The sequence below is a fragment of the Apaloderma vittatum genome, unplaced genomic scaffold (genome assembly GCF_000703405.1).
Source record: "Apaloderma vittatum isolate BGI_N311 unplaced genomic scaffold, ASM70340v1 scaffold40883, whole genome shotgun sequence".
Taxonomy (NCBI): Eukaryota; Metazoa; Chordata; class Aves; order Trogoniformes; family Trogonidae; genus Apaloderma; species Apaloderma vittatum.
This window is the reverse complement of record NW_009709474.1, coordinates 37,686-55,709: the sequence shown is the minus strand read 5'-3', so window position 1 is coordinate 55,709 and position 18,024 is coordinate 37,686. Positions and strand designations below refer to the sequence as shown.

The 18,024-nt window shown below is 36.1% G+C and overlaps 1 protein-coding gene across 1 annotated transcript in view; it reads left to right on the top strand.

Annotated features, from left to right (window-relative positions):
• Positions 1-18,024, top strand: part of MSH3 (mutS homolog 3) — a 32,670-nt gene that overhangs the window by 7,986 nt on the left and 6,660 nt on the right. Inside the window, exon 5 of the mRNA XM_009866929.1 lies at positions 1,804-1,961. Within this exon, the coding sequence (XP_009865231.1) occupies positions 1,804-1,961 (158 nt within the window). The remainder of the gene's footprint in view (positions 1-1,803; positions 1,962-18,024) is intronic.

Here is an 18,024-nt window from a genome sequence, read left to right as displayed (position 1 = left end):
CAGCAGGAAAAAGCATCTCCTGTCACGTTTTCAGCTGAAATGTTGTTGAATGTCTAACTTTAGGAAAAGCGTTCCTGCAGTGTCCAGAAATAAACATCTTATTCTTCCATTCCCCTTCTCCTCCCCAAAGATTTTTGAATTTATTTTAGTACTTTTAACTTCAGCCATAAACTTCAAAGAGATTTTAGATTATGGTGGCTTACAGTTGTAAGGGCAGATGGGTTCTCTTGTCTCATGTTATAGCATATGTTCTTTCTGAAAGCTGGCTTTGCAAACCAGCCACCAGTCTCACAGCATGGTTGGAAGGACCCTGGAGGGATACCAAACACATGCAAGAAATCTGTGGCTGGTAACAGATGAACTCATTCTAGTTTTAAGTATCTTTAAATTCTGTTGTGTTGAGCCAAATGGTGGCCCTGACGAAGTTTTAGTACCAATATTGAAACTATACCTTGGACACCAAAATGTTCTGAATTTTGTTCTAATACAGTCATATGCATTTTATTACATCCATCCTTTATTCCTGATAATGGCATTTTCTGAGTTTTGACTTCATTGCAGCTTTCTTATGGATGGGGTTTTCTTCGCAAAAAGCTGAACAGCTTTTTACATATAATCAATACTGATGATGTGGATCTTCTCTATGGTATGAATTACGACATAAGTGACAGTCGTATTGGAATGTTACTTGTGTCCCTATTAAAAGCGTGAAAGCTCAATCAAAAAAACAATTCTATAAAGATTGTGAGGTTTATTCTGTGGGGATTTTTTGTTATTGTTGTTGGGACAGTGCCTGATCAGTTCCAAGTTTCCTGAGTAGTGCCGCTAATGCTCATTATGCACAGCTTGTCTCTTCCATGTGTCTTCCATGGGCCAATGGACTAGGCTGACCTTTGGTTAGTTCATCAGTGGTTGAATTTCACTGTATGTGCAGTGAAAGGAAAAGTCTAGTTGTCCTCACGTAACTTAATTTCCTAGACTTGATTCAGGCTATGAGACAGGTTTTATAGATTCATTGATGATTTGTATTAGCAATTGTCTTGCACCAGAGGAAGACAGTTTTATTCTGGAGCTGTAGGCTCGTAGCAGTACAACAGGGAGTCATACAGCTGAGACAAGCTCTTGCATCTAATTTCATTTTACATAGGATTTCAGTGGTTAGATACACCGATAAATCAGAGATTGGATGCCACCTGCTCACAATATGTGTTGCAGTTAAGTGTTCCCAAAGTTGGCAATGTCCTGATTTCGTGTTGTAGCCAAGTCGGTTTGAATGTGCACAGGTCGTACCAAGGCAAGTCATTATGAAACTGTATAAAATCTAGGTCAGGTCTTCATCTGCCAGACCTTCTCCCCATTTTGCAGTGAGAACGCTAACTGGTGAAGAATCTAGATCACAACCAAATGAGGATAGCACTGGCTATGCTGAAAGCTGATAAATTTCTCTGTTTCTCCAAGAAAGTTCTTCGAGTGGCTTCTTTCCTCCTTGATGGAGAAAGGGAAGGTTTTCCCCTCACTCTGTTCATTTTGCTCAAGAGTAACGAAACTTGATTGTGATGCTTCTCTCTCACCAGCCCGGAGAGGTCTTAAGAAGATCTATGCAACTGAGACTTTGTATCTTGAAATATCTTGAAAAGTGGATGCAATTAACTCCAAAGAATGAAGGAAGCTGTTCACCTAGAAACAGAATGTTTAATCCTGAGGACTTGTCCTATATCCTTCTAAGCACATATATGCACCAGACTTTCTTCTAAAAGCACCATGTGCAGAACAGTGTATTTGACCATTGTTTTATGTTTCCAGGGCAATGGTGAAAGGGTCATGGTAATAACTGGACCCAACATGGGAGGGAAGAGCTCCTATATAAAGCAAGTTGCACTTATCACAGTCATGGCACAGATTGGTTCTTATGTTCCTGCAGAGGAGTCAACAATTGGTGTTGTGGATGGTATTTTTACCAGGTAATATTTCAAAACATGTGTGCTTATGAAAATGTGACTATGGCAGATTGTGTGTATATCGAAGTACAATTTCATTTTTTTTACTTTAGAATTTATACTTGAAGTTTTCTTCTTTGTTTTAAACATGTGCGTTAGTTGATAGGTTTTGATTCTGATTTTCTGGTAAGCTGTAGTTCTTGATTTTGTAATCTTTGAATCTTTAAAGGAGAACAATATTATTGTGTCTTATCTGTCTTAAGATGCAAATATCTAACTTCATCTGCTTGAATGGACATCTTAGCCAAATTTATTTTGGTGATAGCCAAATGAGGTTTCGCCTAAAATAAATTCTGTTACCTCTAAAAATCATGTCCAGTTTCTGCTGTGCAGTGCAGTTGCATACAGTAACAGTGTTTGACACTGAGAGTTTGGGGTTGTGTATGTTCTACGCTTCTGTCCTTCCTGTACCATCAGTCTTGGGCACATTTTACTTGATATCTTTCAAAGAATGAATAATGGCAGTTCATGTCACTGTCTCATTTCTAAGGTAATGCTGAGTAATTTTTACAGAGTGTCAGTACAGTCAAAACTTTTGTATTTTATAATCCAATATTATTGAGAATTATCAAGCTGATTTTCCCCCTTTTTGTTTTATCTGGTTTTTAAAACTTCTGTGTTACCTGTGATGTTTGAGGTGGATAATCACTTATGCTTTTAAGTTTCACAACAATTATGTATCAGTGGTAGAATTATCTTTCCTGAAGTTCTAATTCTGTGATGACAAAAGTGCATTTCAGAGTTAGCTTTTAAGAGAGAATCTGAAATACTGTTCTTCTGGGATTGCTTCATCATATAAAATTGTGTTCTTATGTCTCACTGTGTCATGACAAAAATGAATGAAATCATGCTTTCCTGCACTTCACTGCTAAGCAGTTGAATAGATTAGAAAACAATTTGTATTATCCTTCCAAAATTAATTGGAACTGAAAATTCAAAATGGTTAACATTTTTCCTTACCTTGTGTTGGAAGTAGTTGGTTGGTTGGACGAGTGTTTCTTAGGGAACATGGACATACACAACATCTAATTTACTTTACAGAAAGAAAACAACACATTACAATGTTAGTAACAATTTGAAAATTATTTTTGTCTTCCTCTATGTTTTGTAGTTGGACTTAGAGTACTTTACCTGTGTTCACACTGACTTAATTTCTAACCCTACGCACATAATTCTGTTACTCTTTAGTATTCACTTTCCTCTATTTCAATTCAGCTGTCGTTGCAACAGTTTTATCTCTCAAGAAAAATAAAGAAATGTGGCACAGTCGGTAGAAGTGCTGTATTCATTTGTGCCCACTAGAAAGTGAACAAATGCAGTTTGTCCTCTACAGTGTGAAAACCTAGAAATGAATATATCTAAATTCTGCCTGTTCCCCAATGTATTTCTGATTACATTTACCTTTTCTATACGTTGTAGGTATTTTTCACGTCTGTTCTGATCAGGTAGTGTGGTTTAAGATGGAACTTACACTTTTAAATTTCAAGCCAGAGAAACCTAGGATGTCTTACTTACTGGCTGTAAGATTTAAGACCATTTAATTTGGAGTCCAGTCAGATTCTAACACAGGGGATTGATTTTTTTTCCCCCAAAATTAGCTGTGGAAGCTCAGCTGGGTATGCTATTCTTCATTTCATGTGAGATGTGTCAAGCATCAGATGAATATACTAAAGATTACTTAAATTCTGGTAATTGGACTGGCAAGTAAGAGTAAACAAATTGGGTCAACATTAATTATTAAGACATTGAAAGTATATTAATGATAAAGAAATAGTGATGCATTACTTAAAAGGTTAACAGGAACCAAAAAAAACCCCTGAGTTTGTTTTGCATTCCTTCAGAACTCAAGGATGATCGCTTCAGTTTTTAGAAGAACATCAACAGAACTGCTTGTCTGCACATCTCTTTAAATTTCTGTATTCTGCATAGTGTAATGTGGGGGAAACAATTGTACTGTTGGGACAGGCATTAGCCGTTTGTGATGTGCTTTACAGGATATTAGATCCTGACCCAGTTGTAGCTGGGAGAGTGTGGTTTTGCTTCAGCCTGTGGAGTATGGCTTTCCTTGCTCTACAAACCTAAATAATGACATCTGTGCTCCCCAAGCAGATGAGTTGTCAGTGCTGTCCTGCTGTATTTGATTTTAAGTAGAGACAAAATGGTCTTCAGTGCCCAACTGGATCTTTGCCGAAGTCCTACTTCATTTTCACCTTCTCAAAATCACAGGCTGCACCCTCTCCAGTGAGAAAATCAGTAATTTACTAGGTTCTACAGCTCAGAGGCTCAAGGTGTACAGACACTGTCCAGGAATTAGGCACCTCTACTTTGTTTTTTTTTTTTTACAGGGTTCTGGGAAAGGTCTTAAAGTATGTTAGGCTGCTGAGCCAAGTTATTGTAGTGTTATATTCAGGGTATTTCTTAGCCCTGGGAAGTTTTCCTTGTAATAGTTTTTCGTCTCTGATTGGAGGAACAATAAAGTCAGCTGCCACGTGGTACGTCCTACATTGTTTCTGGTCGGGCTGAACACATTTCCAAAGCCTCAGCTTTGGTCAAGAACTCTGCTCTGGTAAGAAATGACCTTGAAGAGATCAGAGATTTTCTCTTAACTCACCTCCAATTTTGCCTTTTTGGTTTATTTTCTTCTGTTTTTTTTTTGTTTGGGGTTGGTTTTGAGGTTTTTTTTGTTAGTTTTGTTATTAGTTTTGTTTGTTTGTTTGTTTTAAGTAGGATGACATCTGTGCAGACATCCTTTCTACACTGCAACTCCAGGCCACAAGTGTGTTGCTGGAAAATGTGGGGGTTTTTTGTTGATAGCTTTTGTATATTTGTAATCTTTTAAAGATATTCCATGAGAAGATGTCAGTTTTCAAGTAATTTTAGTCATTGCCATGGTGTGTTGTTTTTCAGATGCTGCAATTAGCAGGGCAACTATGCTGTGAGGGATGCTTTACAGGCTGACTCTGTGAGTTCTGTGCATCAGGAGCTTCAGCAGTTCTGCTGATTGCTAAATTTTTTTTCATGTTGGTTCTTTATACTGCAGTATCTTTTCGGTTTATAGACTGTGTCTTCAAAGTGGGAATATATATACGTTTTTAGAGATTAATGTTTGTTTAGGATTTGTATCTGGTGTTCTACGTAGGGTTTCCATGGAAATTGAAAGGTTGCTACTATGATTATTCCTTTGGATATATTTAGTATTTATGTATTATAGCTTTTCTAAACTGGCTTTAAGTACTGCATAGTATTAAACATTTTTAAAGATGCAAAAGGAATTGTATTGCTTACAGGTACAGTGAAAATAGGAATGATTCATGTACATTACTGGATGTATAGACACAATACATTGCTAAGACTAGTCCAGACCTTTCATAGTCATGTTGATAATTTCATCCTAAAGAGGATGAGGGGCCGATGGTGGGCTGTTACAAGTCGATAAAATGAAAGCCTGGGGGGCAAGAGTTGTGTGGCAGAGAGGGGTAATATCCTACAGTACCCTGCTTGTGTTACTCAGTTCTTAAGGAAGTCTCTTGAGTGCTGCTATGGAGTCTCCCAGTTGTCACCGTTTCCTATGTGTAAAAACAGTCTTGCTATTTCCATTACTGTGCTTCATTCCTAATCCTAGGTGAGGGGGTGCAAGGAGTTGTGAACTAAGTAAAAAAATTGCTTTGTTGTTAGGTGGCTGCAGCTTCATAACATCAGACTATAAAGACATTAAATCATTCTCCTTATTCCTATAGATTTCTCTATTATTAAAGTGTTTTTATAAACTTCTCACTTGAAATTCTGTACTTAAATTATTTTTTTCATGAGTCAATGTATGTGTTAAACATTTTTGTTCAAAAACATTACTAATTTTGAGACAGCGTGCTATGCCCGTTATTTGTTGTCTCTGTAATATGGAGAAAGTGCACAAGATTTTGAAGATGCTTTGCTGTTTGATATTGTCTTCTTTTTTTTTCCTTTTCCCAATAAGTGATAATGTTTTCATGCAACCTTTGCTTAAAGAGTGTGACTTAATCACTGCCATTGTATTTAAGAATTTTAGGAGAGTTTTGTAAAGATGAGCACCTAATCTGTATTGATGTTTAATGGGATTTGAGTATTTAATTCTCTAATAGTTGAAAATTCCCATCGAAATTTCTCCTTGCAGTAAATGGGTTCAATTTTTGCTTTAACCTTCAGTTTGTGTCAGTTCTTCTAATACAGTTATTCAGACACTGAAATTAATATTATGTTTCTCTGTGTATTTACATAGAAGGACAAAGCAACTGTGGAAACATACATATGGAGGAACTAGTGAAAGAAATTCTATTGACCTAATCATGTGTTCAGAAGAGATAATGTTTAGCTACTGAAGAACACTGACCTTTAAGAAGGTCCCACTTCCCATCAATTATTGATAGAATTTCTTACAGCTAGATATAAATTCTTACAGCTAGAAGACCTCAGCTTACTTCCTGTAGGTCACCAGCAGCTCTTGATGAGGGTCAATTTGTGAAATTGAGGAAGAGAATGTTATAACAATTTGAAAGTAAAAGATGTTCAAATAACAAGCCAATTAGTATCACTAACCAAATGCCTTGTATTCGACATCTTAAGAATCAGTTTATTGAAATCACAAGCTACCTTTATAAAGAACACTGTGTAGGAGCTAACTCCTGCCAACTCTAGGTGATGGTAAAGGGACTTACTTGCCTGGTTTTCTTTTCTTGTGTTGAAATAAAACCTTTTTGACTTATTAACAGACATAAGCATGAACAGTCACACTATGGTGACATGCATCTTCCGCGGAGGTTTTATACCATGGGCCAAACTGGGCATCCTGTAAAAGCTGGAGCTTCAATTGTCTGGATGCACTGTAACTCAGTTGCATTTAAAAGCTGACTCTTGCAGGTTATGTGCCACATGCTTAAAGGTTAAAGGAATAAACAGAAGCGTCAATAAGATGCATGTAGACTATCCTCTCATGCACTTCATCTCTCTTGAAAGAGTTATCTTGCTGTTTACAGATTCCCAGCAAGTCTTTAATCCTCATGATGGCAAAGAAATAGAGTCTGAATTATCTTAGAAGGTATATTAAGAAAACGGAGGGGTGGAGGAGGTTGGCAGTACAGGTTAACAAGTACTTGGAGAAAGTTTGTGGCTGTGCCTCAGGCTTGTGCAAGAATTCAGGACGCATAGAGCCCTTGGCCTGTTTCCCATAATGCCTGCAAGGACTGCAGGTATCTCTTTTTCTGCGAGGTACATGCGAGAGGTCTTTTCCCATTGGCATACACTACTTTTTTTTTTCTTTTATTTGTTTTACTTGTGCTGGCAGGATCTCGTGTACCACCAGCTGAAGAGGACAAACTTAAGTGCAGAGGACTCAGGAGAGTGTACATAATACAGTCTTTCTGTCGAGTTCTTTTACGGTGCAGAGCAGAGCGTGGCTATTCTTCTGCCAAGGTGATAAAAAAAAAACGGAGTCAGCTTCTGATTGCTCTCTCATGTAGGAGAAGTACAAGTTTATTCCACCTACAAGGGCGTATTACTTTATGTTTCTTCAAACTGAACTAAAAAAACCAAGAAAAGACAGCTTGTATTAATTCACATTTCTTTAAAGGCTGTGCGTCAAATATGCCCTAACACTTCCTTCTTCTTCTCTATGTTTTATTCAAAATGACTGATTATCTGATCTCCAAATGGTGGAGCTGACTTTAAAAGAGGTTGAGTCTTACAATAGATGTATTATGAATGTTACCTGCCTAAATACTTTGATAGCTGTTTAATTCTGACAACTTCACAAACTTGTATTACTGTATTTCCAACAGTGTGTGGAAAGAAAGTAGTAAACATACCTCAGTATTTTCTCTCTAGACAAACTTTTAAAATTTTTTTTAACTGGATAAAATATGCGTATTTATGGCATCATTACAAATTGTAGTACGATTAAAAATCTGAACAGAAAGCAAATGTTAACACCTGAAAACATTTGGGCAATAAGTTTTAAATGTTTGTGTTTATTTTTTTCTTTGCTTCATTGGAATGTCACCATCATTAAAATTTGAAAGATATTAAAATTGCACGATTTACTTTAACAGATTAAAATGTTCCAAGGCTTTTTAAAAGTACATTTTATAAGAGATTTGAGAAAATCAGAAAGCACAGGATTGAGGAGTATATAAAAAAGGAAAAAGAGAATTTTTCTGTTGGAATGGAAATTGAGTTGAAGATGTCTTCAAAGTGCTTTTCACACTAAATTGAAATCTGAGGTAAATCACTTAAGAATTAAAATAGTGCTTGTAAATATTAATGGAAATTAATCTTCTATTGATCTGACTGCTGGTGGCAAAAAACTTCACAGCTTTTTGTAACTAGGTAAATAAAAGTTGCAATTAATTTCATTCCAGTTTTTACCAGCTGATAATAGAAAGGAGCTGCACAGAAGCAGGACAGAGGGGGAAGATTGTTGTATTTAATAAGTAACAAGCCCAATTATTTCTGAGCTTTACTTCAGGAATGGTGCTGTTTGCACAGCAGTAGGCAAACTAAGGTTGACAAAGAGCAGTTTATGTCCAGAATGCAGCTTGTTACATTTTTTGCTACTTACACATTGCCTGATTTACAGATAAGTTGAGACTTCCCAGGAATTCACTTGCTTGAAAATGGTTTAGAAGTGATCTTCATTACCAGTTTCTTCCTAAACTGTGATTTCACTAAACATGGTAGTGTACATCCTCCAGTCAAAACTACTCAGTGTATTTAAGCTTGATTGCTGAGAGGGCAGCATGCTGATGACATTTTAAAATTTCAGACTAGTGTGCAGAAAAGACTTGCAGAGATTTTATATCTTAAATGGTCCTGTCCCATCTTGTTGCTAGTCCTTTATTCTGAGTGGAGCATGGTGGTACTGCTTTTCACCCCTTGAGGGAGCCTACATTGATTTTGTTGTGTAGTAAATCTTAATTAAACAAAATGTACAATACTTGGAATTACACATGAGAGATAACATAATCATGACTTTTTTTGTATCTGCCGAAAAATCTTTTCCTAAGTTACTGTATCGTTGCCTTTTTTTGGGTTCTGTGCTTTTATCAGAATTCTTGTGCTGGCCACAATCTTGAAAACTAGTCAGATCATTGGGTTAGACTGGCATAAATTTTATGTATTCATATATTTAACAGTAATAAATCACTGTCCTTTATGACAAATTCTTCAGTATTTTGCTGGAAAAGCACACAGCCTTTCATTTTTATATCACATGTGAACTTTGTTTTTCTAAACTCAGAACACCAATTACCAAACTAAAAAATTCCTTGCTTCCATTTATTACTTTGTTAAGCTTTATTGATTTCTTCGAGGCTTACAGGGTAGGATTATGAAGATTAGTCTTCCTGCCTGTCCTAGAAATATAGTAAAATCACAAAACCTGGCATGAAGATTCATCTAGTCAGCTTCTTTGTATCTTTATCATAAAAACTTGGTTATGAAATTCTAGTGTCAAGGTGACAGCAGCATTTGGCGGGGTAGTCTGCAGGTGTCCTGTATAATACAGAAGTCACCAGGAGATTGAGTACTGAATAGAAACTGTTGGAGAGTTTATCTCAGCAGAGCAACTTGTCTGTATGCTCCTTGTTTATGACCAGAACTTTGGCTGATCCTGTGTTAGGTTTTTGGTTTTGTTCTTTACACCTAAAAAGAAAAGTTTAGATTTAAGTCATTCAGATTTTCATTTGAGAAGAAACTAGATTCTCTCAATCTGCTTGTGCAGTTAAGACTCTGAAACATAAGGATCACAAAATTTAAAAGCAAAGGTAATTTTTCATAGCTTCGTTTATTCTGTATGTATGTAGTAATGCTTACTGATTTTCGTATGCATGTTTATGTACTGTGCAGAAGAATAGGGAGCTATTCATACAAGGCAGTCCCAAGTGACTGCTAAGTCCATTCGAGCATTTTACACACTGATATGCTAAACAAGTGTTTTTCATATTGCTCTGGCAAATGACAGTCAGACAAACAGAACTTGTTAGTTGTCAAGAACCCAAAAGTAATTCTCAGAAATGTTACTTCTTTATGGCACAATAATTTGTTTCATTTTGTTCTTGCTTAATTGTATTTGTGTTTATTGCCAGAATAACAAAAATTACTTAAACCTTTCATTTATGCCTACAGTCATGTAATTACACCTCTGGGTTAAATTATTCACAGCTTTCAGGGAATAAGAAGGTGGTGTATATTAAATTCATTGCACCTATTTTTTACCACATGGAGATGTTCTTTTTGAAAAAGAGAATAAGTAGAAGTTGTAGTTAGTGTTGCTAAATTGGAAGTTATTTCATTCTGCTTTTCTAGAAAAGTTATGTCTTGGACATACCACAGTACATTTGAACTGTAACTATTTCTGGCAGTGTTCTGTAGCTCTGTAGAAATAAATTAAGCTATGCTATGCATATATTTGTAGCTAATTTAGTTTTGTGTCTTTGTTCACAGTAACATATATCTGCAGTGTTAGGTTTTATCTCATAGGTGTGTAACACTATAATATTTGATAAAACGCTCTGTGTAACACATACATAGGATTTGATAGAATCTCTAAGTACAAACGGCTGTTTTGTTTGCAAGAATTTAACTCAGGCTTGAAAATTCACCTAAATCGGTGAAAGGAACTTATTTATATATACAGTGAGATTTCTAAAACAAATTCTGCTGCATATTGCAGTGTTTCTGAAACGGATTGAAAGGCTTTCCCCATGATGGTGGTGGGGAGGAGGGAGAATATTTGCCTGTGAAGCTGACCAGCTATTTTAGAGTAAAGTTGAATCTCTTAAATTGAACGGTGGTATTTACCTTTCTAAAACTCTTCCATACTATGATTTTACCTAGTCACAGTTTGAATTGGATTTTCCATAGCACCCACAGGTTTAAAGGGGAAAAGTTCACTTGCACTGAATGCCTCGGCTATTGTCCCTAGTCTGTTGCTATAGTTTCTGCTTTTTAATCCCCCTTGGCCTCAATCCTTCAGCTACATATGCACATTAACTTAATTACCTTGAGTTCCCTTGCTAGAATCTGACAGTAGTGTGAACCTGTGTGTATTTTAAAATCGGGTTTTCCTTTGTCTTACTTTTTTCAGCTTCCTCAAGCTAATTGTTATGGCTTGCAAATAAACAACTTAATTCAAATATCTACACTTATAATTTATCCTTCAGTAAGGTAATTGTACTCTCAATCTGTTCTTTATCTTGACCATCAATAGGAATTTATACAGTGTTAATGGTTTCCTACAGAGAAGTCAGGGTTAAAACGTGTTTGGAGCTTCAGTTGCTTAGTGGAGCCTTCATAATCTTCTCCATCTAGTATTGGCCTCCTGGTACGCACTGCCTATGCTGTCAGATCCCTTGGTCAGAAGGAGAAGCTGGAATAAAAAACTCAGTTTGGTATCTTTGTGCAGGAAAAAATAGTAGCCTTCTCACTGAGAGCAAGAAAAAGAAATGCATAGTTCTGTGTTTGAATAAATATAAAAGCTGATGGACCTATGATTACAAGTCCACTGATGCATTAGGTATAAAATGCTATTCATGTTTGAATGTGGAATTTAAGCTGTTCTTGCTCTGCTACTAGACACCATGCTTCGCTGAGAGCTCCGCTGTTGCACCCTCACAGCTAGAGCTGCAGATAACTTGTAATGTTCAAAGTGGAACTTAAAGTCAAGCAAATCCACTTGTAAAATGCAATGAAAAATTTTAGTATTAACCAGAAATCTGGTGGCTTATTTTAATATTGAGTGATGTATTTGTCCTGGGTGGCATAACAAGTATTTTTAAGAAGCTCTTATATTATTGAGAGTATTAATGCTGAATTTCAGAGAAGGACTTTCTTGGATATTCTTTACTAGATAATTTAGCTACTCTAAATAGTAATTTTTTAGAAGAACAGCTGAATTGCTGTTGCCTTATAAAGCATTAGGATTGAGAGGATTTGGTAACTTGTGATTCAGTGACTGTATTCGCTTAACCAGTATTTTGTCCTCTGAACTCAGTCCTACCTGTTCTGTCAATCGATGTGAGGCTTCTAAAATATTGAATGTTGACTGCAATCCCCTGGATGTTTTTCTTTCCTGTGGCTTTCAGCAAAAAATCAATGCAGTTCACATCTTGAAAGCTAATCCTGTTAGATAAGTTTCTTTTAATATACTGTGTGCAGCATGCCTCTGTTGGCCAGGTCTGTAAGGTAATGAGGATTTGAGTGATTACTTGTTCTGGCTATTTCAATTACCTAGTGATATGAAAAACAGGGGGTGGGGGGCACAGAGAAAAGAAAAAAAAAGCTAAAACCCACTATGAAACTGAGTATTAAAATCACTTTGGACTCGGTTTTCTTTCCGGAATAATGCAGAGTATGTATTCCTAGTGGTTTTAGGTTTTACTAGCTTCATTAATTTCTCAGTGACTGAGAACATCATATGTCTACTAATAGTTTACAAAACAAAAAAGTATTTTTCATTAAAAGTGTAACGCATTCTGTCAGGCTTTTCAACAACTGTTTTAAAGTGGGTAACCTGCCATTGTTATTTCTTAATTTCAAATTTGCAAATAAGCGATTGCAGAGATGGTTGAACATATGTGTTCGTGTTGACTGTAAATAAGTTAGTGTCACGAGCATCTTCTGATTTCTTGTCATTGTTGTCCATGGAACTTTGTACACATTTACTTCTTAGAAGTTGCTTGTGAATAATGCAAAAATAACTATCCTGATAATAATGCTTTCTGTCATACTTAGCATAAGAATGATTTTTTAAAATTATATAATTGCAGTTTCTGTAATTTTTTTTTTTTACTGTCAGTTTTTGGTTTGAATCAGTAAGCCAAACGAAGTAAATCAGGAAATGAAGTACATCATTACTAGTACTCTGTGGGGGAGTGTGAAGCTTTCGTTTTCTTGCCAGCAAACTGTTACAAATTTGCAGATGCTATCTTCTAAAGAACTACTTGATAAATTTTCATTGTATGTGGAAAGTAGCCAGAAAGTAGCCAGAAAGATCCAAGTTGGGCTACCTCTACTCTAATTACTGTAAAACTCTTATTAGTCCATGTGTTTCTGAAATACACAGGGTTTAAAATTACTTCCATGGGCCAAACGATTGTTTTAGTTAAAGGTGTTGGGATTCTTGAGACCTCAGTAGAAGTGGACATGCAGTAGTCAGCCTGGCAATCCTCCTCTTAGGATGCTTGTTTTCATTTTCTTGGTAGACGAATTTTCAAACTGCTTTTGATTTTTAGCCTGTGAGTCTCAATAAATGTGGTTTGCTAGGTGCCTAACGGATAGTCAGTAGCTTGATTCAGCACGAGAAGGTCGACCTAAGTATTGGAATTGTGCTTGTGTTCTTCCATTAATTTTTTTTTGTTCTCTTAAGTGTCATCTTCAGTTAATACTCATAGTTTTGTGACCATTTGAGAGACCACATGAAACGTCAGTTGGGAAGCATGTTTTCTGCAAAAACTAAAGGATACAGAACAATTGTTATGAGATCTTTTGAAAAATATTACCTATACAGTGTTGATTAAAAATGTGTTGTAGAGAACAGTCCCATGCAAGAAAAAAAGGGATAGCTGTAAGGCAATCTTTTAGTTTTGTAAACTACTTATTTGAATTTTACTAACTCCTGTTCAAATACAGTGATCTGTGAAATGACATTTTGAAGGGGTTTGTGTGAGAGAGACAGAGTGGAATTGTGAAGTCACATTATCAATAGATTGTGTTTCTCTTAATGTTCTCTTTGAATTACAGAAAGAATGTCTTTGTTGTTGGTGCTGAGAGAGCAGTACTCTACACTGTACAGTTAAGATATTCTCAGAGAAGAGAGTAATTTTCTTTTAATGTTAATTGTTCTTGATGAATAATTTGGCTACGGGTACATTCTGAGATGAAGTCTGGCTTCAGTTGTGATCCTTGGGAAGACAAACCGTATGTGGAAGCCTGAAAGCCTTCTCTTGAAAATTGCAAAGGCAGTATGTAGACACTCTGTACTAATTAGATTTCTCCTTCTGCAACAGGCGGATTTCATTTATGTGGTATTTCAGATGAACTTTTAAAGTCAAGTGCATATTTTTAAAATCAAGATCAAAAATCTTAAATTTTGTTTATCTTTTTTTTCAACATTAGGTATTCTATAAACTGAGAATTAGTAAATAGCTTCAGGATGTTAACAACTGTATGAAAAATAAGGCTTTAGGGAAAGGTTTTGCAGTCTTATAGGATTCGTTCAGTTCTGTGTAGTTGCTTTTTGCCACCACTGGGTGCTTTTGGACTGCTTGGTCATTTTCACAAATAGCGTAAAGGGTTCATGCTAGTAAAATATCCAAGGTTCACACAGTGCTCTTAATTTTATTACCAAACCAACTAACAGCATGTTGGATAACTTCTTTTGAAAGGCAGCATGAGAAGAGCCTTTACTAGAAGCTTCTAGATTTCAGATTCATTCTTCTGCTTGGGAAATTAATTTTTTCCACTGCCTTCTGTTATACTGAGACAATTTCCATTTTAAACTGTTTTGTCGCTTTCACCACTGGACTGCTAGCACAGGGTGGATGCGGTTCTCTGGGGGTCTCTCTGCTGCACTCGGCAACGGTGCCTTGGTTTCTTTTGTTCTTCTTATGCCACTGTTAGTCATCAAGTAGTTAGTCATCAAGTTTGCAAGTCCATCTCCTTCTCCAGAATACTTTGTTTTTTTGAGGATGCTGAGAGAGGGAGCTTCAAGGAGAGCTCAGTGGCCTCAGTTTAAATTTCGTCCTACCATATAAATTTTTCATGGATGGCTGTCAGAGCCCTCAGATGTGTCTAGATGATCAAAAGCTTGAGAACAGGAGGCTTGGAGGTAACTTTTAAGGGCCACACAAAGTTGTTTTTGTGAGTGGAGAGCAAGTTTAAACTGATACTGACTACATAAAAATTTTTTGAGATGCAAGGAAACAAGTTAGGCTGCTTAGTTCTAAGTGGTTTCTGAGTGGTATCGTAGTTCGTATTGTTAAAAAAATTCCCCACATTTGTAGACATATCGTAGGATATCATCCCAGGATGATGAGCACTCGCATTGGAAAAGGTCAATACTGTGTGCACGTATTGACTTAGGAGAGCACATTAAAAAAAGGCAGCCATTTGAATGCTGCTTCTGCACAATAAGGAAGTCTGTATCTTTCTAAGGCGTTGCATATAGGTTAAGCATATAATGCTGCTGGTTTACATAAAGCTACATATCATCTAACTTATCCTCCAAAAATTAGTTTATCAAAACATTGCCTCCCTGCTGTTTTTTCTGACACTGTAGACAGAAATCTTTACTACTTGAAACCTAGCACTGAAAAGAGGTAATACCTCCTCTTTTTTTGTCTTTACATAATAAATGTGTCGAACATTATAAGATGAAGAGCTTTTAATTTTATGAAATTTGGTTTGATGTCAAAGAGACATTATAACAAGTGGTTTCCAGCCAAATTACGTTTTCTGAGGAGCTGATGGATCTCTTGCCAGCACTAAAGAGGCATTCTTCACATTGGATGTCTGCACACTCCTCGTGGGCAGAATATTACAGGAAAAAGTGTAATGTTTTAATGTATAAAATAATTTTGAAGGCAAGCTACATTAAAATGTAAATTCAAAGCAACCGAATCTTGTAGAAGTTTAGTGGGATTTATTGCTTTTTTTAAAGAAAAAAATTGTTTTAGCAATAGGTGTTTTGAGACAAAAACTTTTATCATATCAGGAATAATAAAGCATGCAGTTGGGGAGTGATGCCTTGCTGCATATTAACTGTTAGTTTTAGAAAGCAATCATCCACATTAAACTAGTTATTCTTACTTGTTTCTGGGATAATATTGCTTATCATGTAAGTTTAAAAAATAAGTATGATTCTTCTGGTGTCAATGACAGAGGCAGAAAAAACAGTTTTGTTCATTACCAAAGAATGGCAGTGAAGTGGTTTTATGTCATTTAAAAATATGCTTTTTTTTTTTTAATCTGTAGATAAGCCTGAGTCAGATTTGAATGTTTTAAGATGCTGAAAAGAAAGGCTTCTTCTGCAGCTGTTCTTAGCAACAAGAGAAGGATAACACTCATTTCTTTTGTATCTTGGGCATTTAGTGAGGGAGTTTTGAAAATTATCTTTGTGAATGCAAATTACATCCTAAATGTCTAAATGATATTGAGGGCTCTGTGGAAATGATGCAATCAGAGAGAAAAATAGAACTGAGAACTCTGTTATCATTCTAGGTGCAGAAGAGACAGCCCGTTAGACGATGTGTCTATAATGAAAAGCCAAATGAAAATGATAAAATAATAATACTGATAATCCTAGGATTGGAAGCTAAGGTTAGAGTTGCCTGTTGTGGAGCCAGAGATTGATTGGACATAAAAAGTGTTTGTCATTCTGGAGAATTTATTTGTGATTAATAGTGTTATATTTAAAGTTATATTGTTCTCTGTAGATCTGTGCAATATTATGATAAAGGGACAGTTGTTGATTTTACAGTAGTACATAATGTCTGAACCACACTAGGAGAGGGACTGGGCTGCTGGAGGCACTGTGAGAAAGTCAGTAATATGTTCACAGTTCTTAACTCAGTATTTAAAAGGATTACAGTAGTAAGTGATTTAATAAAATGTTCATTTCACAGTGGCTTGGTATCCTGAATTACATATTTAGTTCAGTGAAATTCATGTAAAGTTTAATTAGCTGATATGCAAAATCACCTTTCTTCTGGATTATATGGGAGCATACCTACTGTGTGTGTATGTAAGCACATACTCAATGAAATCAAAACACTCAATTTGATCATAATATCCATAAGTATCATAATACCCACCTCCAGACAAAATTGGTTCATTTGTATCTGAAGACTTCTGTATTATGAAGTTATGCATGCCACCATACCAAATTTCCACAACAGGAGCTAGAGAATATCTAGAAATTATAGCTGTACTGGGTCCAACCTGCTAGACTACCAACTAGATAGTTAGTTACTCTTAACAATTTTAAGGTACTCGTAAGAAGATGACTATCTTGCTAGTGCTTCTGTGAGCAACAGAAGCAATTATATCAGAGAGACGTGCAGTAAAAGACTGAGAAAAGAAGCTATATTGGGATTCTCTTTAAAGGTTTTGATTGGCTTTAAATACTGTTGTGGCCAGCTGTTGCGTTTGAAGATGTGATATGCTAAGCCCATGAGTCAGAAATGATACTGTAATGTGATTAATGTAATTAAAAAGCATATATGGAAAAAAAATATGTTCTTTCTTCTAAGTAGCAAGTCTATTAATTGAGTAGGTAAAGAAAGCTGCAGAAGAAAAGAAAAAAAAGGTGAATTACCAACAGGTGTCTGAGGTGAAAACTGAAATTTCACAATTTGAGACAGAATTTGAGGATTAAAGGCCGCATGAGTTTGAAATGCTGCTGAAAGAGTTGCATAAAACGTGAAGGAATTTGTGTGTGGAGCAGAGGAGCAGCTCACCTACATGGAGGCTGTTAAGTTCAAGGACAGTTGTGTAAAAGGAAGAAGAGAGGAATCATTCTCTTAAAATCATGTTTAACCATGCTAGTAAGATTCAGTAACTGTGTATTAGGGGAGATAATTTTTACCTTGTTACTGCCTGAATGAACTAATTACAGTATCTGTTTGGATGCATGAATACGTGGTCGCAGGAGTGTCTGATCTGTCTCTACATGGAAATGCTAATAACTGATACTTCCAGGTGTTGTTAGCCTTTAAAAAACATACAAATTTAGATGGCTGAATTAAAACAAAATAGTAAAATCCATCTTCATGCCTACTGTTGCTTATGAGCTGAATTCACTGGATGCTTTTAAGGGAAGAGCAGGCTGCCTTGTATTGTTTGTCAAGAATTGCATTCTAAGGAATACCCCTTTGTCTACCTCCTCTTTCTCCCACAGTTCAGGTAGTTGAAATGGAATGCTGAGATTTCTATCTGTGGATTTACATTGAGACTAGATTACCGATAGCCCAGAAAAAATCTGTTGTCCCTACAAGCTGAC